This window comes from Pyrus communis, chromosome 15 (genome assembly GCF_041283825.1).
Source record: "Pyrus communis isolate YQ-2024b chromosome 15, ASM4128382v1, whole genome shotgun sequence".
Taxonomy (NCBI): Eukaryota; Viridiplantae; Streptophyta; class Magnoliopsida; order Rosales; family Rosaceae; genus Pyrus; species Pyrus communis.
The window spans coordinates 30,653,132-30,677,097 of NC_142579.1; the positions used below are offsets into that span (position 1 = coordinate 30,653,132).

The 23,966-nt window shown below is 36.9% G+C and overlaps 3 protein-coding genes across 5 annotated transcripts; all 3 read left to right on the forward strand.

The window, feature by feature from the left end:
- Positions 1–590: 590 nt before the first annotated feature.
- On the forward strand, positions 591–5,259 carry LOC137707566 (transcription factor bHLH68). 2 transcript variants are annotated; one of them, XM_068446466.2, is made up of 9 exons: positions 591–1,385; positions 1,692–2,073; positions 2,668–2,742; positions 3,010–3,075; positions 3,564–3,629; positions 3,888–3,950; positions 4,149–4,193; positions 4,659–4,703; positions 4,855–5,259. In XM_068446466.2, the coding sequence occupies exons 1-9, from the start codon at positions 1,093–1,095 to the stop codon at positions 4,990–4,992; spliced, it is 1,173 nt and encodes a 390-aa protein (XP_068302567.1). In that variant the 5' UTR covers positions 591–1,092; the 3' UTR covers positions 4,993–5,259. The 2 variants fall into 2 exon arrangements, with proteins under 2 accessions (XP_068302567.1, XP_088542282.1); XM_088686156.1 differs by lacking the exon at positions 3,888–3,950 and having other exon boundaries at positions 719–1,385.
- A 7,989-nt stretch (positions 5,260–13,248) lies between these two features.
- LOC137707576 (Phosphorylase superfamily protein) lies at positions 13,249–16,128 on the forward strand. 2 transcript variants are annotated; one of them, XM_068446478.2, is made up of 5 exons: positions 13,311–13,627; positions 14,047–14,114; positions 14,385–14,540; positions 14,701–14,952; positions 15,472–16,088. In XM_068446478.2, the coding sequence occupies exons 1-5, from the start codon at positions 13,381–13,383 to the stop codon at positions 15,808–15,810; spliced, it is 1,062 nt and encodes a 353-aa protein (XP_068302579.1). In that variant the 5' UTR covers positions 13,311–13,380; the 3' UTR covers positions 15,811–16,088. The 2 variants fall into 2 exon arrangements, with proteins under 2 accessions (XP_088542283.1, XP_068302579.1); XM_088686157.1 differs by lacking the exon at positions 14,047–14,114 and having other exon boundaries at positions 13,249–13,627; positions 14,395–14,540; positions 15,472–16,128.
- Positions 16,129–16,681: 553 nt separating this feature from the next.
- Positions 16,682–23,966, forward strand: LOC137737853 (putative E3 ubiquitin-protein ligase LIN-1). The gene is made up of 14 exons (XM_068477424.2): positions 16,682–17,571; positions 18,937–19,182; positions 19,313–19,398; positions 19,533–20,693; positions 20,797–20,941; positions 21,118–21,372; positions 21,499–21,805; positions 21,907–22,031; positions 22,119–22,235; positions 22,347–22,601; positions 22,734–22,844; positions 22,933–23,079; positions 23,222–23,467; positions 23,712–23,966. Exons 1-14 carry the CDS (start codon positions 16,750–16,752, stop codon positions 23,727–23,729), a joined length of 4,041 nt encoding a protein of 1,346 aa, XP_068333525.1. The 5' UTR covers positions 16,682–16,749; the 3' UTR covers positions 23,730–23,966.

Below are 23,966 nucleotides of genomic sequence, written 5' to 3' on the forward strand. Positions count from 1 at the left end.
CAAGCTTAAATTATTTACGATGTTATGTTGTTAAATTAATAATCTTAGCCATTATATATGAATGAATTGTTGTTTGAAGCCTTGAAAGTTCGTGTGACTTAATTGATTTTTATTGTTATTTTTTTTATCAAAATAACCCACTCAGTCTAAATTTAATATAAGAGAATGCTTGTTTCATCGTTCATTTAATTAATTAATATGCAAATTTTATGTATGTTTATTTTTATTTTTATTTTATATAATTTCTTAATAAATTCTTATTATCTTAAAGAAAAAAAACACACCGTATTACACTTTACAATACACATGGATCACAATCACCCAGAGTAGTAAATATACATGTATTATATAAAGACAAAGATTGTCTGCCCTCCCACTTTTGATGCTCTTCTATGCCCTTTTGTTTATGTGGTCACGGTTAAGCCACGTCAATATTTTATATTAGTATTCATTTTTGTATTATTATCTCTATAAAAAATATATATAAAATGTTGACGTGGTTTAACCGTAATCACACAAAACAAGAGAGCACGGGAGAACATCCGAAATGAAAGAGCAGACAATAACCTTGGCAGATGGGTTGATGGGACGGAGAGAAATACATTGTGTACTCAGACTCACGCTAGTGAGATCCAATTTTTTGTTTACTTAATTAATAGGAATTGCTACTACCTTTTCTGTCCCACTTTAAGATAAAGCAAAAGGAGGGAAAAAGTAAAGAAAGAAAAGAAAAACATAAAAAAGAGGGGAAGAAAGAAAAAAGCAGATCATTGTAATAAAGAAAAGGAGCTAGCTTGCAAGAGAAAAGAGAGAGGAAACAACAAAGACAAAGGCTCTCAAAACTCCATGATTATTCAAATTCTTTTAAAAGCAGGACCTGGGTTTTCCTATCCCTCTTGCTAGTATACAATACCACAATACCACTACTACTTAATCCAGTGGAGGCAGACCTCTCAAAGTTTCTACAAAGACTTATTTTGGGAGCTTCAGAAAAAGACCCATAAAGCTAAGGGAGCTGTAAACCCTAACTGGTTGATTGGAAGCTAGCTCAGTTGATTAGCTCTCATTCAGAATCAGAAGATAACAAGAGGCATGAATAGAGGTGGTTGCCAGAGCTCACCGGTGCAACAAATGATTGCCGGAAACCCTAACTGGTGGAGTATCAACAGCATGAGGCCACCAAGTACCCAACCATCTATGAATATTTCTCCTTTTTTTCAGCCTCCTCCTCCTCTTCCTTCTAATTTTTTAATCCCACAATTTGCACCCAGCAACAACAACACTTCCCCTTCTTCAACAACTTCTTCTTCAGGACTTGCCATTCCTTCTTGGCATATTGAGAATAACATCCAGGAGCTTCCAGAGTCTTGGAGCCACCTCCTCTTGTAATTATATTTTCTTAACTAGTACTCTTTTTTCTCTAAAACAAAAAACATAGCTGCTTAGCCTGCTTTGCATGCATGGACTCAAATTTGATATTTTGTTGTGGGTGCTGTTAAAAAAGTCATTCTGCAGTACTCTTCTGTAAAAAAATTTCTCTTATTTTTTATTAAATTTGGAATATAAAATGACATTTTTGAAGAGTGAATAACGGCTTGCTTATTATATATAGATCATCAATTACTTACTAATTTTGATATTTTGTTATAGATCGATGACTGACTAATGGGTGCGTGGTTGTGAATTATCAGGGGTGGAATTGTAGGTGAAGATGAGAAGGAGGCAATCATGAGACAATTTCATCAAGCTGCTAAGAAATTGGAAAATTGGGAGGAGCAAATATTAAATAGCGCTCAAGCTCCAAATGCTCCTGCTGTGGACGTGAAGCAAGAAAACTCAGGAAATAGCAACGGCTTTGTGTACGGACATCATCAGGGGAATGATCACATCCGAGATTTTAATCCATCAGCTGCAGCTTTGTCTTCTTTGTCTCAGATTATGCAGTCAACTGCTGCCTCTGCAGCCTCATCTCCTAAGTCATCGTGTGTGACGAGTTTCAGCAACAACAATATGTTGGATTTTTCTAGCAAGTCGGACGTGAGGCATCCACCACCACATCGGTCCTCTGATCAGGTAATAATTAACACTTTTTATATACAAGGTGATTAACCCTTAAGAAAGAGAAAGTCCATGATAAATTCATTTTCAATACGAAAATTATATATTATTGTTTTCTAGAGTTTCCAAAATTATTCATTCCTTTTTGCTTTCAGATAAATTTAACTAGTTATTTTTTTTTTTTTGGTAAAAAATTTAACTAGTTATTTTTAATACATGCTTTGAATGCGATGAGCTTACTTTTAATCTCAATATATGAAGATTAATATGCAGCCATCAAATGACTTATAATTTATTTATTATGTGGTGCTTTTCTCTTTTCCAGTTTTTATTTCTTTTATTTTTTACATTTCTCTTGTAAGTTGTTTGTTAAGTCCTTAATTTGGAAATGAAATGAATCAGCTTCCCTTTTTTTCATCAAATAGTCATAAACTGGTTTATTTAGTATTAATTAAAGCGTTAATTGGTTAAGAGCTTAATACCGGGTGATCAGTAAAAATTACTAAAGAGTTTAAGTAATATTAATTAATTGTACTCCTTTTCTTTGACAGAAAATTATACTCCGTTTTCATTTCTTTCTCTTCTTTGTTCTTTGTTTCTTTTGTGAAGTGTAACAGCACTGGAAATGGTGGGGCACTTAAGAGAGCAAGGGTTCAGCCTTCTTCAACCCCAACTACCTTCAAGGTAACGCTTACAACTGAACTAATTAATTAATCTCTCTCTCTCTCTCTCTCTCTCTCTCTCTCCCCCTCTCTCACACACACGCGCGCAAAAACACAAAAAAGACAGGCACAAACACACACACACATACACATACACATCTGTAGGTCGAAGTATATCGTTGTCTTTCTCGAATGTCCATTTCTGATCAATCATGACGATTCTTTATCTCGTGTTTTAACTACAAGAGACCTCCACCTCTTATTTATGATAACTTACGTCTACATTCAGGTGAGGAAGGAGAAATTGGGTGACAGAATTACAGCCCTTCATCAGCTAGTTTCCCCATTTGGGAAGGTACGCCATGGCTCTTCCCCCTCAAGCGTCTAGCCTCTATCTTATGAAGCCAACAAGCCAAAAAAATTGTTTAAGTTGGTGGTTGAAAATGAAATAATATATAGCACATCACTCATGGAATTCTTAATCAAGAAACTTATAAAGTGTGAACATTTTTTCATCAATTTTCGTACTAAAAGCTTCATTAATATTTGCAGATTGATAGTTATTGACATTTTAAAAATAGTGCACTACTGTTATACACAAATTTGTTTTTGCTCTTTTTATAAATTTATGTTGCGTGATAATCTTTTTAAAATGTCCACAACAACTCCCTTATTTATATACACTACTTTTGTATTTGTTTTTGGTTGAAAACCCTAGCTAATATATTACTACTATACAATGGAGGGCTTTCTTTTTTTACCTTTAAGCATTAAAAAAGACATGCAAGTAAGTATGAGTATGACTTTGGAGGGTTGTGGTGTGGCTTTGTATCTCTTTTGCAGACTGACACAGCCTCTGTTTTGTTAGAAGCTATTGGGTACATCAGATTCCTTCAGAGTCAAATTGAGGTAATATATATCTCTCTCTCTTCTTTTCATCAAAGCAAGACACATGTCTTGAGTTGGTACTTGCAATTGGCCGTGATGGCACACAATCACACCACTAAAGTTCTATTCTCTTCAGTTGTTCCTTTCAATTAATCTCTCTCTCTCTCTCTCTCTCTCTCTCTCTCTCTCTCCCCATAGTTTTTGAAGTGCTAAAAATACGATTTGTTTCATGCTTTTCCTTCCTCCCCCCCCCCCCCCCCCCCCCCCCCGCGGATGCAGGCCCTCAGTTTACCTTACTTGGGCAGTGGATCAGGAAACATGAGGCAGCAGCCACAGTTTGCTGTAAGTAATTTTAAAAACAGGAAACAAAACTTACATTAACCTAATTTTTTTTCACTCTTCGCAAAGCAACATCTCCATCCCCTTCCTCTATCTTCTTGCACGCGCAAGACTGTATACATATTAATAATTCATTAGGTATATCTTAGCCCCGTAATTGATTGATAATGGTGAATTAACTAAAAGTTTCTTGTTAATTAGGTTCATGGGGAGAGGAATTGTATGTTCCCTGACGATCCTGGTCAGGTATATACACATGCTAGCTTTTTTAGTGGACTCATATTTACATCTTGAACTTAGTTTTGGAAAACCTACAGAGCTAGACAACTTTAAATGTATGTATGTATGTATGTATTGTTGGAGAGATTATATCTTGTCACCAGTTCATGTAAGAGTTTATTGGAAGAGTGATTCACTTTTTAAACTCATGACAAATGATTATTGAACAAGTAATGTATTAAAATGGTGCATTGGTTGCAAGAAAATTTCTTCCTTAGTGTGTGGTATCTTTTAAGCAACTAAAGATAAGTACTTTTTAAAAAGCATATACAAAGCCATGCTCATCTTTAAAGCTTTCAATCTTTATAGATTAAGATAAAAAAGAGAGAGGAATACATTATCATGTGACATTATCTTTTAATCATATGTTCAGGTCAGACTAATTAATTAGTCCATGCTAATTAAGTTGCTAATGCTTTGTTCTGATCACAGCTGCTCAATGACAATTGCATGAAACGGAAAGGAGCTTCTGAACAGGTATATATTCCAATATTCCATGCATGCTTTGATAACAAGATAGTTAATCCTTTAATTTCTTCAAATATATCTTTCAAAGTAATGTTTAATACTTAATTTCTATAAAATTAAGCTGCTCGATTAAATTGGTTTTCTGGTTACACATTGTTAGAATCCTCATGAAGAGCCAAAAAAGGACCTGAGGAGTAGGGGCTTGTGTTTGGTTCCAGTTTCATGTACCCTCCAAGTTGGGAGCGATAACGGAGCTGACTATTGGGCTCCGGCGCTCGGCTGTGGCGGTTTTCAGTAAAATGACATTTTGGTGGCACACAGTACTACTACTACAACTCTAATTAAGCTAGAGACCGATCAAGCTTCATGGAAATTAATGATATAACATCATGAGCAGTCACTCTGCTAAATTCAAAAGGCTGATTGCTCATGATGCTATACAATATTTATTTAATCTTTGCGTTTATATACATACGCATGCTTGTGTGCTTTAATTTGGCGGGACTACGATGTCCTTAAACTCCCTAATTTTAAGTTTAATCTATCTATCTTTTCTTTTGCTGAATTCTACCGCTTGCTGCTATACCGCTGTATATATCTATTCTTGTATGTCCAGTACTGATTAGTAGTACTAGCCATTTTAAAGTTGCTTAGAAAGCAGCATTTTGATTGAATCTTATTGATCATACTTTTAATTATATATACTAATTGTCTTGTCACTGACATAAGATTATAAGAAATATACACGTGTTATAACATAAGTGAATTGGTACTACTACATGCATAATCACAAAAATTGCTATACTTCTACGCTCATATTGTAGACATGTAAATTTGGTGAAATTAATTTTCACCAATAAATTAAATTTCAACTCGCCAGTTCTTAAGTGGCGCACACCATGGGTCCTACTAAATTGGACACATGGCATGCATGCTCATCTAATTGGATGAGTTATCAAGAGGGACATGTGTTAGCATCTGAAACATTCGTCAAACAAATCAAATCAAGTACAAAAGGGGACAAATTAACTCCAATTTGATCAAATTATATCATTTAGGGTTTAATTTTCCAAATTCAAGATTTTAATTTAATTAAGAGTTAAATTAAATAATTAGCTCAAGTTAAATCTAATCACAAAATCAATCCCACAACTCACGAGATTTAGTGACACACCCCGATCCCGATGTTCAGGGATAGTGGGATGGCCATGTGTTGGCCAACACCAAGAATGACGCATGCCATTTATGAATGCATATACCGAGAACATGTGAAACATACATATAAATTTCGCGCTAACTACACAAAGAAATTTTTATATACAAACCTTACCCAAAATAATATAATAATAATAAAATGATAGTGATAATGCATGACATGTTCAGAGTATACATCTAATTCAGAATACAAGCGGAAGGTGTAACAGAAAACGCTATTACAAGTGATGTCAAAAGCAGAAAGGATGACGCGATATCACTAATAGGGGAATGCCTCATAGCTCGGATCGTATGCCTCGTTCCTATGTCCTGAGGGGACATAAAACAAACATAAAACCTTTCAATAAAACATATATTGTATATAATGTGCTAAATAGTGATATTATACTCGCCTGAAGGCAGAACATACGCCCGTAGGTAGAACATACGCCCATAGACAGAACAGTGACCACTAGATAAGCACAAAAACATTGAATATAATATTTTCAACATAAGTATATATATCTCAATGGAGCTCAATAGCTCAAACATCATATCTCAAAACATCTTCATAGTATATAGTCATCCATCATATATACTACAAAGAACATGAAATCGATAAAGCATGGTATTTCAAAATATTATCAGTAAAACATGATATTTCATAAAAAGTAAAATCTAATTTACTCATAAAATGTTTCATAAAACATAACCATTAAATCATGCTTTTCATGTATGCATTTCTAATAGCAAAATTATGCATTTTGGAAAGGGTCCACTCACAGATACTCTGTTGTCGAAAAGCCGTGCAGAATAAGAAGGACAGAAACGCCGCTAATAAACGCACCTAAGCACATAAAGAATCAAATTAATAAAACTACACTAAAACAATTGAATTTGGAAAAACAGAGCACGTATTTGAAATCAGGACGTCAAAACTAATCTATAAGGGTTCCCGGTCGAAACCTAAAAAAGGCAACCCAAAGTCAATGTTGACCGGTCAACGATCAAAGTTAACAATAAGGTCAAAGTCAACGGGTCGGGTCAGATTCAACATGTCGAGTCAAAGTCAATGGGTTTAGCCTTTTAGGTCCTGGGTTTGGGCTTGGGTTTAGATTTGGACTTGGGTTTAGGTTTAGGCTTGGGCAATTGGTCTGGGTAGTTGGGTCACAATTATAAGCTTGGGCTTGGTAGCTTGGTCTAAAGGGTCTAGGTTGGGTCGGCTGCAAGATTGGATCTTGGATTTGGGTTTCAGGGTAATCGAGTCGGGTCAACTCGGTTTCAGGCCAAGGTTTGGCCGGTTTCTAAGCACAACTTCAAACGCTCATAACTTATTCAATACTCAACCAAATCGAGTGATTCAAAAACTAAAGTTGTAGCACTCAATGATATCAGGGAATGGTACCTTGCATGACTGCTAACTCATCGTGGATTGACCGAAAAAAGCCTCGAAAGTGACGGTGCTCGCCAGAAACTAGGTAAACTTTAAATGTTTATAACTTCTTCAATACTCTACGAAATCGAGTGATTCAAAAACGAAAATCATACTTCTCATTGAGACAAAGATAATGGTACCTTTCTCGATGGCTAAATCATCATAGTTTGGTCAGAAAATGGCCTGAAAGGTCGCGGCCCTACTTGGTTTTGATCCCGATGATTCGGAAGGAAGTTTAAGGTGAGCTTGGGTGTTCTAGGCTCGCAAGGATGAGACGAAGCTCATGGTGCTCTTGGTTTGGGCTGTGGTGGGCATGTTGTGTGTGTGTGTGTGTGAGTTCCAGAGAAGAGAGGGAGAGTTGCAGAGAGAGGGTTTGGGGAGAGAGAGAAGAGATAGAGAGAAAGTGATGGGAGAAAGAGAGAAAGTTAAATTATAATGCAAAAGAATAGGAAATATCCCAAAAGGGAAAGGGAGAATCTGGGTAGGGTGAGGGATAAAGGGACAATATTTTCATGTGGGTCCCCTTTGGTTTGTAGTTTAAGAACGTACATGACGAAACAGAAGATATCTGAAAACGTTCGACGTTCAAACGTAGAATCTTCATTATAAATCTGAATTCGAATTCGTTCGCGCCTACACGTTTGTGGCAATAAGTACAATAAGAATAATTTAATAAAATTAAATCTACGCATTTCGACGAAACAGTCAAACAAAGTCAACTCAAGGGTAAAGAGGTAATTTCATAAGTCCAACCATATGAAAATTACACTTAAATTAGGATGGGGTTTCACATTTATATTGAGGGCTCTAAACTAAGACCCAATAATTCCTATAAATACGAGGCTCATTCTCAAGAAAGAGGAGTTTAGAGAGAAACGAAGCAAGCATAAGACTTTGGAGAAACCGGAAAACTCTTTGGCCAAAGAAAACACCAAACACATAAACACTTTTGTGTTCTTCATCATGCTTGTGGAGAATCAACTAGAGCAATAACCACGTGCTGATTCATCAACCATCAAAGTTGAAGATCACCCACCATATGAAACTTCTCGTGGTCCCATTTCATTCAAGATCAAACTTCCATGACCCTTGAAGAAATCACAAGCCCAATTCAAGATCAAGTGTTCACCACCCTTGTAAAAGAATAGCTACACAGAGATTATAACCCTAAATTCATTAATACAAAATAATTATTTTTGTACACGTGTTCTTATTTCTTTCATTGCAGAAAATTTTGTGTTTACAAAATTGACATGCCCGATGGGATAATCTTTTCTAATCTTTTTCTCCAAGGGATTCAACTCTAATCTAAGCAATGTCGTCGAAGAAGGCTTTAGTTGTACCCATGAAAGTATGCAAGAATGTGATTGCTTTCACCACAAGGCGCGATTATGCTGGCATCGTCTCTCGAAACAAGACGAACATATGATCTCAACCTGACACACCGCACAAACAGTGTTTCCAGTCAAATCCCATCAAGGTTGCTATAAGAATCAATCATCCATCAAATCTGTCATTCAAAGTAAGTTGAAGGCTTATGCCAACATACTACTGCCATGACGTATCCGCTCATGTCGCATGGGGTCGAAATAAGACAACCATTTTCGTTACTTCATTTGGGACAAAGAAGCTGCTCTCTCAAAGCAATGAGAGGTGCTCTCCATGATCGAGATATTCAACAGAACATTCATCCTTGCATGTTTATAGGTCTATGCTTGGTTAGTCACCAAAAGAAGAAGACTGCAACAATGCACTCGAAGTCTTTCTACTCATTTAGTTTCATGGTAATGCAAGTGATTGTGGTGGGAGTTATTTTCGTTGATGAACACATAGTCTGATGGCCTAAGCGATCGAGAAGCTGACAAAGACCATTGAAGAGAAAGACATGCAGATCAAGTCGCTCATATGCAAGCTAAATGAAAGACATGGTGATGAGTCAAGCAGCGGTTCACCTCATTTGAGGAAAGAGGCCCGTCAAGAATTCACCTCCGACTAGGAAGGAGCAATCAAAGCGTTGTTCTGTTTTAGTGGTATCTTTGTTAACACCATTAAAGCATAATATCGAAGTCCTTCCCAAAATTCACTCATGTACTCCAAGTTATACACGAAAAGGTTCAATAAATTCGAACGTCGACGGGATATTAGCCTATCAAATTCTTGCAGTTCGACTGAAAAGGCAAATCTAAGCAACATATCGCCCACTTTATTGAGACTTGCAACCACCATCAAAACATTGTTGGCACCACCACCTATTATCACCATTAGCATTGTTGCCTTGCCACCTCCAACCACAATCATCACCGTCGCTACTACCACCACTACCTGTCATCATCATTACTACCGCCACATCCACCCACCATCATTAGCGTTACCATCACCAACACTCACCATCATCATTGTTACTGCTACCACAATCCACTATATCCATCACCATCGCCACCACCATCACTGTCATTGTTGTCATTATCACCCACCATTGTCATCAACTTCACTGAGTCACCGCCGCCACCCACCATCATCATTGCGATCACTGCTGCCTCCGGTGGTACATTTCCTAACTATTCATGTCACACTTTATATTAATGACTCAATATACACATTAAATTTTGTACTTGAAATTCCTCATTCTTTTAAGTAAGCCAAACAAGAGAATTCATAAAATTCTGAAAAATAAATTTCCATTATTTTGAAATTTCTTAGAAATTTTAAATTTTCTAATGCAAAAATAGGGTAAAATCAACAACAAAAATTAGAGGTTCATTGCCTTTTGTACTTTCTCTCATTTTTCCTAACGCGGGTTACTCTAATATCCACCTATTTGGGATGGGATTTGGATCCATTAATAATTGCCAGTGGGACAACTTAAGCCTGATTAGTTAAGATTGACACAAACTTTGGCATCTCAAAATTAGCTTTGGGCTGCCAATCACCTTATCTACTCTTCTGAATCGATGCCCATATTTTGCGGTGTCTTTTAGTTTAAGCCCACTTTCGACATTGACAAGTTCTCCAAGTTCAAAAAAATAAAAAATAAAAAAAAAGAAAAGAAAGAATGGTCATCATTTGACTATACCTTAGTTACGAACTGTAACGTAACGAAAAGTCCTCCCATCCACGTGTTTTTTGGACCATTGGGAAGTGGGTGAAGAAAATAGAAGGAAAGAGAGTTCTTCAATCAAAGAATTTGAATAGTCTTCAACATTTTGATTTATTTTGTTTCTAATTGGTCAATTAATTAATCATGTCACTGTGACTAATCTTAATCTCAACTAGTCTTAGCAACTTTTCTTCGTTTTCTGAATAGATCATTTTTAATTTTAGATAGAAATATTTATACAAATAGCGCTTTACTACAATAGTAGAAAACAATAATGCATACGCACTTTGGTAAAAGTTTGATTCTTACTGATTATCCTCATTCCTAACATTTAACTATCTAACCCACTTACGCTATCATTTGTTAAAAAAGAAAGGGTGCTCATACTATGATATAACTCCTATTATATTTCAAGTGTTATTAAATTAAGGGGCTTTTTAACTTTAATCCTTCAAGAAGAATGAAATTTAAAATAAACCTGGTGTTAGATTACATAGTGATTATAGTCTTTTGATGTGTCCTTAATTCAAAATAATTAACATGCATTTTATTTAACGTCTCCCATTAAATATTTAAATTTATTAAAATACAAATTTTATTTATTTCCTGAACAAAAAAAGTTTTTTTTTTAATTTATTAATTTTATTTAACATTCTTCAAACTTGAAAGACTCAATTAATGTACCTAAATGTATGTATCCAAATGTATTATTTTGAACTAATGTATTTAAATGTTAGTACCGAAATGTATGTACTGAAATATATGCACCAAAATGTATTATATTAAATTAATGTACCTAAATATGTGTACCGAAATGTATGTGTAACATCCCACATCGCACAGGGGAATGATCCTTAAATATATATTCTCATCCCTACCTAGCACGAGGCTTTTTGGGAGCTCACTGGCTTCGGGTTCCGTAGGAACTCTGAAGTTAAGCGAGAAGGGGGCTAGAGCAATCCCATGATGGGTGACCCACTGGGAAGTTGTTCGTGAGTTCCCAAAAACAAAACTGTGAGGGAATGGTAAGCCCAAAGCGGACAATATCGTGCTACGGTGGTGGAGCGGGCCCGGTAAGTGATTCGCCCCGGGCGGGGATGTGACAATTTGGTATTAGAGTTAGTCCCTGGCCGGAAGTGTGCCGATGAGGACGTCGGACCCCTAAGGGGGGTGGATTGTAACATCTCACATCGCCTAAGTGAATGATCCTTAAATGTATATTCTCATCCCTACCTAGCACGAGGCATTTTGGGAGCTCACTGGCTTCGGGTTCCGTAGAAACTCTGAAGTTAAGCGATAAGGGGGCTAGAGCAATCCCATGATGGGTGACCCACTGGGAAGTTGCTCGTGAGTTCCCAAAAACAAAACCGTGAGGGAATGGTAAGCCCAAAGCGGACAATATCGTGCTATGGTGGTGGAGCGGGCCCGGGAAGTGATCCGTCCCGGGCTGGGATGTGACAGTATGCACCGAAATGTATTATATTGAATTTATGCATCTAAATATTTGTATCAAAATATATGTATCGAAATGTGCGTACCTAAATGTATGCACTGAAATGTATTATAATGAATTTAATGTACCTAAATGAAGAAAACACAGTACATCGAGATATATTGTATAACCAAAATTAGTTTATCTAAATGTTTACAACAAAATATACTACGATAAATGAAATGAAATTAATATATTAAAATTAGGAAGAAAAAGAGAGATAATTAAAAAAATGCAAATGTAATTAATAAATGAGGTTATTAATGTATGACGAGACTAAAATTATATTTTGATCTTGAGAGATTATATTCACACACCCCAAATTACTTCTCACATACTCTTTTAATTTTTTAATATTTTCTACACATTACTAACACTTGATAGAAAAATATTAAAAAATTAAAAAGATGTGGGAGAAGTCATTTGGGGTGTGTGAATATAATTTCCCCTTACTCATGATTTTAATCTAAAAGTCATCTTTGCCAAAGATTAGAATGAAATTTTCTATTAACAACAAAAATTCATATTGAAATGTGAAAGTAAGATAACAGCTAGCCATTCAAACGGGATTTGAAAAGTCGGATCCTAAAACTATGTTAATCCATCTAGCTGAATGTATGGCTAAGTAGTTTAATCTACCAATCAGCTCGAATCTATGGGTGATGCCATAATACATGCCGCATTAAGCACCTTTTATGTAATTGAGAACATTGGTTCTATCCTATTTGTATGTGTTTATCTCTTTCATTATGTCAATTTCAAGGGGATAGTCTAGTGAAAAGTGAAGGAAAAAAAAAAAAAAGGTTTGGAATCTCTAACTCAAGTTTGAACTCCCATAGATGTATTTTTTTAGGCTACCGGCGCTGCTTTTACATGCATATCATATGACATGAGGCACGTTGTTGCTTCATATGATACCGAAGTTGTACGGTGAAATACTTTCTATATTCAAAACAATCTCCCTCAACACATTATAGTTGAAAAAATTGTCGTATCATAATTTCTCATCAATATAAGATAGACACGACATCTATTATTACTATGTTATATTAGTGTATCACTGTGAAAAAGGGAGATAACAATTGATTGTATACATATGTCATGTGCCACCCAAGAATCGCTCCATGTACCTTGGTGCACAGCGTGGTGTGAGTTGTTTGAATAGTAATCAAACCAATCAAATTCTAATACATACACTTTTATTTAGGTTGAATCAAACTATAATACGTTTGTGTGTTGACTTCGCACATCCATCAATGAACCATAAGATTCCTAGTGTCGACCTTTTTATACGTAGACAAAATAATACAAAGAATATTCATCCTTGATATTTTTCTTAAGTTAATAGTTTTCACATTTCTTGATTCAAACCACCTCTCATGATTTCTTGATTATAAATGTACCATTCTCCACTGCAAGTCTGCAAAGGGTCATCAAGTTTTGTGGATTAATTATTAGACCAGTTTAGATGGAGGGAAGGAGGGAGATGGAGAGCCGTTTGCGGATGGAGTTGATGGTTTTTCTTGTGTTGGTCTTGGGGCTTAGCAGTAGATCCTATGGTGCAGTTTCTCACAGTACCATGAACAAGATTTATAGAATAAACAAAGAGGGTCCATATTTGGGCATTGTAGTACCAAATTTCTTTGAGATGAACCCACTTCTTCAATCTACAAGCTTTGTGGCTGATCAGAAGCTACCGTATTTGGATTTTGCTGGTAAGCATAAAATTACACACACACACACACACACATATATATATATATATTCATTAAGTTTATATTAGTACATGGCTGTTCTTTGAGTGCTCTGTACATATATTTCCTAAAAGAAACTGATTTCTCACACTATTTTCTTATTCTGCACCTTTGTTGAAATTTTGTCCTTTAATTAATTAATTTATTTATTCAATCCAAGGGACCAAAATAAACAAGAGTGTATATGGAGAAAAATCAGTATGCGGAAATCAGTATCATTTGCTAAAATGTTTATTGTTATAGCTCATGGTATATATAAGTTTTGTTGTTGTTATTTTTCTTGTCTTTGCACGTTCTGCTCTGAAATTTATAAATACATAAAATATTGTAATTGAAAGAAAATTAACTTTGGACCGAATTCTACATACTCAATTTGACAGGAAGAAGGTTTCGAATCGGACGATTGGAAGACAAAAAGGTTATAATTGTTATGACTGGATTGAGCATGGTATGTTTAATTATGAAGATGACCATCTGTTTTACTTTAATTAAATTCTTTGGTCAGTGCATATCATAGATATTGTATTTAATAAATGATGTAGAAACTGGGTCCGGCTTCAATACTACGAGTGTATTATATCCGTTAGATTCGACTTTCGAAATTATTAAATCTTTTAGTGTAAATCTTAACCGTTTACTTCCTGTATCATTCAATATTATTGAAGTATTTTCCGTGGAAACCTGTTGCAAAAAAATTGATGTAGAAACCTGTGAAAAGCTCAATGCAGGCATCTCAACTCAATTACTACAAACCCTATTCAAGGTGAAAGGTGTTGTACACTATGGAATTGCAGGAAATGCAGATCCCCAACTCCAAATTGGAGATGTCACCATCCCTCAATTTTGGGCTCATACCGGCCTTTGGAATTGGCAGGTATAAAACACTAATTTTCTTTAGAAATTGGCTTTTGTTTGGTAATCTTTTTTTTTAATCCCAGTTAATTGGATATCCAATTAATGGAAAAATTGGTGGCTAGGTCTTTAGTAAATATGACCAACTTTAATATCTTCTTTTGTCATTTGAATGCATGCAGAGGTTTGGAGATGGGCCTAATGATGAATTGTCCTTAGAATCATTTGGAGACTACACAAGAGAAGTTGGTTACATAAAATTTTCAGATTTTAGTAACAAAACCAAAGTTGGAACTTCTGTTCCCAATCTCCTGAACAGTGCATGGTATCAGCCAGAAGAGACCTTCCCAGTCCATGGCACTCCGGAAGTTAGGCAACATGCCTTTTGGGTTCCAGTCAACCACAAATATTTTTCACTTACCAAGAAACTAGAGGTAATTGGCATCATCTCCCAATTTACTTTTCTGTTTGTTATACTTTTGTTATATTGAATCCTACACTAATTACAGAAAATATGAAATTAAGGTTTTTGGCCCAAACTATGATATTGTTCCACGCAGTTTTAGCGAATTCCACTTTAGTTTCTCCCTAGTTTCAGTTGTCTCAATTTAATCGTCATAGCTTAGTAATCTTTGCAATTTAAAAACAATAGCTTGGTTGTGCAAATTTTTTCTGCAAAATTAGCATTTTATTAAAGGCATGTGTGCTGTGTTTCTGCACCCCAAACAAGTCCAGTTTACGTTACTCGCGAGCTAATTATGTCCGAAGAAAATAGACAGAATTAAGCTACTGTTGTTGAATGACATCAGTCACTAAAATACAGAGATTAAGTCAACAAAATTAAAACTACAGCTATCAGGTTGGAGTTTAACTAAAACTACAAGAACTAAAATCATGATTTGGGCTTTTTCGTTTTGTGTTTTAGTAACTTGTCAGTTATATTTTCAACACAGGGTTTGAAGTTGGGGAGCTGTGTCAATACAACTTGTCTTCCAAGAACACCCAAAGTGGTGGCAGTCCAAGGGGGGATTAGTGCAAATGTGTTTGTTGACAATAGTGCATACAGAGAATTCTTGAAATCCAAATTCAATGCCACCCCAATAGACATGGAAAGTGCTGCAGTGGCTCTTGTATGTCACCAGCAGAACACACCGTTTATCGTAATTAGAGCTCTCTCTGATTTGGCTGGCGGAGGATCCTCTCTCTCCAATGAAGCCAACACCTTTGCGTCATTGGCAGCTCAAAATGCAGTTGATGTTGTTCTCAGATTCGTTGCCTTGTTGTCTTCATAGTTTCACCATAAAACGACACACTTCCATTGATCGGTGGACTGTAATTTGGAATAATTGAGGTTTATATATATATATATATATATATATATACATGTGTGTGTGAATTTCTTATGCGGTGTGAAAACGAAGCTCAGTTTTTGGTATTTTTTTGTCTGTTATTTGAGCCTAGACAACTTTGGATTTCATGGTAACATAGTGCTCGTGAACCAATGAATGTCTGTCTTTAATTTACGGAAGTTTATAAGAATGCTTAAAGGAATACAGTTGGCTCCTTATGGAACAAGTCATTATTTCTTACAAACAAATCATCGTTTAGGAAGTTATTTTCTTACAAACAAATGAATATTCAATAGGTGTACGGACAATTTTCTTTATATTTTAAGTTATGTATGTTACGCATTAGAATGTAATATAAAGATAAAGATAAATAACTTCTTATAAGATATATGTAAAAAGTTAAACCGTGTTCGTTCTTAATTAAACTGCAGTCTGCAGAAGGTTTCGCCGCACTTTGAATCCCACATGTCACAAATTGTTTATTCCACTGACAAATGGAAGAAGAACAAGAAGATTAATAAAGTACTTTAGATATATGGCCATCCAGTTTACCCTTTCACAAGAAATGGAAATAGTGCTATAAACAGTGCAAGCCGGCTCGGGCGGCATATTTCTATTTATACATGGGGCCCTCCGTGACTGTCCCAAAATTTCATCCAAAAACCGGCTAATTTGCCACGGCATTTCACCACCGTTGAAAACGCCATGTTAAATGACCAATCTCCTCCTTCCACGTAGCTGTCTCAGCCGTCCAAAGCCGCTTCCAGCCAGTAAAATAAAAACAGTTATTTTCCGTCAAAAAAGCTAAAGCCCAAACCAAAAGCCCCCCCAAAACCTCCTCCTAATCTAAAACACTAACACTACCATGAGTGTGAATAACGTATGACCACCGCCACCATGACCTCCGCCTCATCCTCCCAAATCCTCGGCCACACTGCCACCTTCATCTCCAAAACCTTATCCCAACCCGAGCTCCGCCGCCACCTCTTCTCCACTCTCCGCCGTAAACTCTCTCCCTCCACCTCCCAAGCCGCCCTCAAACCCTTAAACCTGGCCGCGGAAACCCTGGAAAACGCAATCTCCACCACCAGCCCCGCCATTTGTGCCTCCTCCCTCACCCTTTCCGAAAAGCTCCTCCGGTCAACCCCCAAAAACCTCTTCTCTTCCCTCCTCCTCTCCCTCATCTACGGTCTCTCCAGACGCCCCATTGACGCTGCTCTCAGCCTCCTAGACATCTTCCACACCGACCCTTCATTCGCCCGAACGGAACTCACCCCCATACTCTTTGAAGAGCTCTTTCTAGTCCACCTCCTCCCTGTCGTCCATTGGTACAACGAACAAAGATCACAAATATTACCAACATTGTCCCCGAACATTAGCTATGAAAATGACGACTGTTCTATATCCGACATGTCCGTCGTGTTTTCGTGCTCGAAATCGTTGTCTAAGATGAGTGGGGGGCAGACTTCGGAGCTAAAGGAGTTGGAATCTAATTACGAGAAAGTTCTTGATGAAAATTGCAGGGTTTTTAGTAATTATTTCAAACAAGTTATTGAAAATAAAGATGCGAATAGACGGATTGATCTGCCCGCAGTGATTTTGAAGAGAGTTGTTGGACTTGACGAAGTCAAGAATGGAGATGATGATGATGATGAACAAGGGATCAAAATGGAGGAACCCGGATTCCAAAACGGACGGTATAATGTAATGAATTATTTTCTTCCTTTCCAACTTTAATTATACGTCATTTGTATTTCATTCATTCGAGTGATATTCAATCTGAAATAAATGACATAAGAGGGGATTTGAAGTAAATGTAAAAAAAAAGTAACATACTGTTTTAACTAATTTAACTACGCTCGAATTTTCTAATTTTTATTTGTTATTAATATTGATATTTTATGTTGACTAATTTTCAAACATGATTTCTTCTAGGTCTTGCCGTTTGCTAATTAAAATGTTAAAACAAGTAAGTTTTTGTCTTGGCAGATTATTTTGACTTTGTCAAACCAACGAAATAAGAGGCTAATAATAGTCTGGGGTCTGCCAGCTGTTGGCACATGGTTGGATAGAGTTGAGAATTGGCAAACTTACATGATACCAATACAAAACGAAAAAAATTACAAAAGATTTGACTTATTGCAAAACGTCATTATCCAAACCCTAATGATTATCATTAGGTATCTAATTTGTTGTGAGATTCCATTCCCCAAACCCCAACGGGTTTTTTATCATGCATTGAGTTAATTCAAGTTATGTCGGTTGAGCAGAACGTAGCTATACCATATGTAATCTTCTGATGAACTTAAGTTTAAATTCTTCTTTCGCAGTTTGAATTAGTTTAAAGTATAATATAATATATATATATATATATATATATATATATATATATATATAAAGTTTTAGAACATAGCTGCTGTATATAAAAAATGCTTAGTTAAATTGTATGATACCAAAAAAATAAAAATAAAATAGCAAATAATTAAGGCCACTAAGTAAACTTCTAAGTGATCTAGTGGTATTCTCCTTCATCTGTAAGTGAGAGATCTTAAATTTGATTCTCACCAAAAGTAAATTTGAACTTCATTATTGTTAGCCCATTGTGAAACTAAAGTCACATTCTCTCCAATAATATCGTTTGTTTAAAAAAAAAAAAATTGTATGATACCAAACTTACATGCATTAGATAATTTAGATTTCATCGAAACGTTGAAATTAAGCAAGTGTAACCAAAAGAAACGATATACAATTGCAAATGACTATCATCACCTAAAGCCTTCATTATAGTAATTCCTACCTAGCTAGTATCTTAAAGAAATATATATATATATATACACACACACACACATCACAAAACCCTAATATTAATTGGATTATTTAGAACATTTTACAAGAATGTTAGGTATTGCATGAATATTATTAGTCACATAACAACAAACAAACCAATTGGGATAATCATAATTAGGACTAAACATGTCTTTGGACGTACTAAACAGTGTGCAGATTCTTCTGAAACATGACATTTGGCGTCAACTTCTAATTTCTCTGTTTGGTTTGAAACCTCCGCAGCCAATATGGGCTGAAGCAGAAAGACCAGTTGAAGTACTCAGCAGCAGAAGAAAACCAAAGTCTCCACCTTTTTATCCTCAAAGAGTTTCAATCAGCAATATCCTCAAAACCCAGGAACAGGAACCTTCCTGGAACTTGAAATCTTCGCCCAATGTGAATTCTTCAGATTCCGAGTCAGAGTCTTTCCTGGAGGATATTTCGGTAAACTCCTCTTCTTCCTTGGATTACGGAGCAGAAATTGAGGAGGTAACAATTTTTCCGATGTTTACAACAACACAGAACATAAACTCTGGTCTGATATTACTATGTTTGTTTTTGTGTTTAATTTTTATGTTTTTTGTTTTATATGTGTGGGCTGTTTGTTGAGTTTTAATAGGAAAACAACAGAGAAATGGAATTGTTTGAGGCTACACAGAGCCAAATAAAGAAGCTAAAGCAACCCATTTCTGCAGAATCGAGCCGGTATGTACCCATCAAACCTGTTTGGATTTCGAGCATATCTATTTGGTACTTGAAAGTATTGAAAAAGCATCAGACATTAGCATCACATTGTCGATTTCTTCTTGTAAAATTTGGGATTTCTTGTTGTTTGTTAGTTCTCCAGACCAGCTGATCATGGCAGATTGTGATAACAATTCTGTTGGGGGAAAAGTACATACACCTCCCAAGGATTTTGTGTGTCCCATTACTAGCACTTTGTTTGATGATCCTGTGACACTTGAGACGGGACAGACATATGAGCGAAAAGCGATCCAGGAGTGGATCGAAAGAGGGAACTCTACGTGCCCAATTACGCGCCAGAAATTGCAGAGCACTCAACTGCCTAAGACCAACTATGTGCTCAAAAGGCTTATTGCAAGCTGGCAAGAACAGAATCCTAGTGCAGTGTTGAGCCAATCGGAGAGTACAAGCCCATTGATTGAGCCTGTTGTGAAGGCCATAATGCCTTCAACTTCTCCCGACAGTGTTATAACCCAAGGTGGGTTTGATGGCGCAGTTGGCGAGTTAAGACTCGCAATTACCAACCTTTGTATGTCAGAAATTCTCAAGGAGTCTGAAATGGCTGTTCTTCAAATTGAGCGGTTCTGGCAGGAGGCAAATGTGGAATGGGATATTCAGAATTTGCTCACGAGACCTCCAGTGATCAACGGTTTTGTGGAGGTTCTTTTCAATTCTGTTGATCCCAGGGTTCTGTTAGCTGCAGTTTTTCTCCTGTCTGAGCTGGGGTCAAGAGACAATGCTGTGATCCAGACGCTAACGCGCGTTGATTCTGATGTTGAATGTATTGTGGCGCTTTTTAAAAAGGGGTTGATGGAGGCTGTGGTGTTGATATATCTGTTGAGGCATTCGATCCTGAACCTAATTGAGATGGGAATGGTGGAGTCTCTCTTACTGGTTATCAAAAGGAAAGACGATGATTTGCTTAACATGTGTCTAAAGCCGAGAACAGCTGCAGTGGTTTTACTTGGGCTGATTCTTGGTGGCAGTGAAGAGGGTATTGCCTCTTCGATTGTTAACACAGTGGTTTCTGAAAAAGCGCTTGAAACAATTATTAGAAGTTTGGAATCTGAATCGACCGAAGAGAGGATTGCAGCAGTTAGGATCATGTTGAGATGTATGCAGCAGGATGGAAAGTGCAGGAACACAATAGCCGATAAAGCTGAGCTGGCTCCTGTTTTGGATAGCTTTGTCAGCGTAAGTGATGGAGAAAAGTTTGAGATAGTTCACTTTTTCTCCGAGTTAGTTAAATTAAACAGGTATATACATCTCAATTCTCAAGTTCGCTTGTGTTGTATCCAATTTTTCGATGATTGTACAACTTGAGCTAGTGTGACAAATTTAAATCTTTGTGTTAGACAGAAGGACATTTAATGAACAAATCCTGCATATCATAAAGGATGAAGGCTCTCTCAGCACAATGCACACCCTTCTTATTTATCTGCAGACTACCCCTCCAGATCAGTGTCCTATTGTGGCCGGTCTACTACTTCAACTCGATCTTCTGGTTTGAAACTCTCTCTAATCGTTCATCTATTATAGATCTTCGCGAAATATTTAATCGATTCAATCAAATTGTACGATTGTTAATTGCATGAAGTAGTCATGTTGCATTTAACTACAAACATTGGTGAATCAGTTGTACTAGATAGTCAGTTAATGATTACTGGGTTTGTCTTGTAGGCAGAGCCGAGAAAGATGAGCATATACCGCGAAGAGGCAATAGACACGCTCATCTCATGTCTCAGAAATGCGGACTTCCCTACTGCCCAAATTGCTGCTGCTGAGACAATTATGTCGCTGCAAGGGAGGTTCACCACATCCGGAAAGCCTCTCACCAGGGCTTTCCTTCTCAAGCGTGCTGGCCTTGACAAAAGTTACAAAAATCATGTGCGAATGGATCAACTTAGCAATTTTTCTGGAGATGACGAAACTCTTGTGAGATTTGCACTGCATTACTTGGCTTTAACATTTCCTTATTTTCTTTTGCTTCGTTTAGGCTACTTGATCTTCTTTCCGCAATCGATTTCCTTATCAATTTCCTTTTCTGGTTGACAACAAAAGGAGGAAGAGAAGGCGGCTAATAATTGGGAAAGAAAAATGGCATTTGTTTTAGCAAGCCATGAGTTTGGTCTACTTTTTGAGGCTTTAGCCGAAGGCTTGAAGAGCAGATATGCGGAATTATGTTCAGCGTGCTTTGTGATAGCCACATGGCTCGTACACATGCTCAATGTTCTTCCAGACACAGGAATACGTGGAGCAGCCCGCGTCTGCTTGCTCAAACGTTACATGTCGATATTCAAGTCTGCCAAGGACACCGATGACAAAGCCCTCTCTATGCTTGCGTTGACCAGCTTCAGCCAAGATCCTGGTAAGAACGGGTCACCCTTGGATTTCAGTTCATAGGCATTTTTTACTATAATAACTTTAAATCTTGGACAAATTATGTATTCTTGACGTTGTGAATTTCAGAGGGGATGCAAGAGGTAACTTCTTCCATAAAGGATATCGTAAAAGGCCTGAGAGAGCTTAAGAGATCGACTCCCTTGGCATTTCAATTGCTAAAACTATTTTCTGAGGGGCAAGACTCTAGCGCCGTAAGTTCATTGCAATCTTGTATACTGTACCTTGTTCCAGGAAGAAGAAGGGCCATGACAGAATTTTATGTTCATGTTTGACAACAGGAACTGTGGGATCATAAAGAATTAGTTCAAGTAGATTGCAGCGAGAATGGAGAGGTTCTTTCAGTCATTTGCTTCAAGGACAAAATATTTTCGGGCCACTCGGATGGAACTATAAAGGTAACTAAATTCTTGGTCTCACACATTCTTATATATGGTTTCATATTTTTCAGAACAATGTTTATCCCATGTGAATTTCTTTTGATGGCAATCTACTTTCAAATTTTGAAGGTATGGACGGGTAAAGGTAGCGTTCTTCATCTAATCCAAGAAACTCGAGAACACACAAAGGCAGTTACTAGCTTGGCAATTTTGCAATCGGGGGAAGTTTTATACAGTGGCTCGCTCGATAGAACTACAAGGGTATGGTCTATTAGCAATGAAGCAATGTACTGTGTACAAGTACACGACATGAAGGATCAAATTCATAGTTTAGCCGTCACGAATAGCCTCGCTTGCTTCATTCCACAAAGTACCGGTGTCAAGGTACTTAAAGAGATGGTCATAATTGATCCATCATTTTAGTTCCTTTTGCTTTTAGGTTGCCGACGAAATTAATTTAACCAACAAGGCAAAAGTAGCATGCCCTTGTAACTAACGTGTGCTACTCGGTACCAGGTTCATTCGTGGAATGGAGGAACCAAATTGTTAAATTCAAGTAAACATGTGAGGTGCTTCGCTCTAGTACATGGAAAATTATATTGTGGATGCAATGACAATGGTATTCAGGTACGATCTTTCTGAAGTTATAGTAGTTTAAATCTAGCTATAATTATTTCTCCCACCGTACTGATAACCAAACTTGTGAAACTTCCAGGAGATTGATTTGGCCACGGGAACACTCAGTACCATTCAAAATGGCACTCGGAAACTACTCACGAAATCAAACCCTATCCACGCCATTCAAGTTCACAGTGGACTTATCTATACAGCCAGTTCTTCCGCGGATGGGGCAGCTGTTAAGGTACCCTCAGAACATAATTACCACGCCTGGTTTCTTGAAGAAACTCTCAAGAAAATAACAAAATAATAAAAAAAATGGAATTTCCATAAAACCCATTTGTTTCCATTTGACTGAACTGTTCGATTTATATTTCCATGTGAAGATATGGAATGCTGCAAACTCCAACCTGGTTGGATCACTTCCGACCACATTGGAAGTGCGGGCGATGGCCATAAGCTCGGAACTGATTTATTTGGGAGGTAAAGGAGGAAGCGTGGAAATATGGGATAGGAATAAGCAGAACAGAATAGACACCCTACAAACTGGTACCAATTGCAAGGTCCTTTGCTTGGCTCTTGATGCCAATGAGGACGTTTTGGTCACTGGAACTTCTGATGGCCGAATTCGGGTAAATAATCCTTTCCTCCTTATTTAGTCTTCAAACAGAAATCCTATTGCACGTATACACACGTATGCATGTCTACAAACTTGTTCACGTGCATGCATGTACATACGTATATCGTTTTTTGCGTGATCGAACCTTGAACACTTGTATACGTACACAGTAAGTTTATAATTACTGTGAGAGAATTCAAATTTTGCAAGGTTCTACGGTGAAAACTAACAGTAAAAACCTCTCTGCTGGTTTGCAGGCATGGGGACTCAGCTGAGAACAGAAGCGGGGTAAAAATTTGGATGGAAGCTGGACGAGCAGCTGAAGATATATAAATATATATACATATAGATTATTATTTTTTTAAATTAAATTCTTTGCAATATTTCATGTTTGTTGGAGAGCATTGTTGGAAATAAAGACATCAGAAGATGTATACCGCTGAATTGTAATGCGTTTTGTTCATGTACATAAAACTGACTTCACACGAGGGAATAAAAATATTTCAGAAATA

Excerpts from the sequence above, each read along its gene's own strand:
- LOC137737853 (XM_068477424.2), top strand. The coding sequence starts at position 16,750 with ATGACCACCGCCACCATGACCTCCGCCTCATCCTCCCAAATCCTCGGC. Across the intron at positions 21,373-21,498 it reads CTGGAGATGACGAAACTCTT|GAGGAAGAGAAGGCGGCTAA; the intron begins GTGAGATTTGCA and ends TGACAACAAAAG. Across the intron at positions 22,845-22,932 it reads GCAATGACAATGGTATTCAG|GAGATTGATTTGGCCACGGG; the intron begins GTACGATCTTTC and ends TGAAACTTCCAG.
- LOC137707566 (XM_068446466.2), top strand. The coding sequence starts at position 1,093 with ATGAATAGAGGTGGTTGCCAGAGCTCACCGGTGCAACAAATGATTGCC. Across the intron at positions 2,743-3,009 it reads CAACCCCAACTACCTTCAAG|GTGAGGAAGGAGAAATTGGG; the intron begins GTAACGCTTACA and ends GTCTACATTCAG. Across the intron at positions 4,704-4,854 it reads GGAAAGGAGCTTCTGAACAG|AATCCTCATGAAGAGCCAAA; the intron begins GTATATATTCCA and ends ACACATTGTTAG.
- LOC137707576 (XM_068446478.2), top strand. The coding sequence starts at position 13,381 with ATGGAGGGAAGGAGGGAGATGGAGAGCCGTTTGCGGATGGAGTTGATG. Across the intron at positions 14,541-14,700 it reads CCGGCCTTTGGAATTGGCAG|AGGTTTGGAGATGGGCCTAA; the intron begins GTATAAAACACT and ends GAATGCATGCAG. Across the intron at positions 14,953-15,471 it reads CACTTACCAAGAAACTAGAG|GGTTTGAAGTTGGGGAGCTG; the intron begins GTAATTGGCATC and ends TTTTCAACACAG.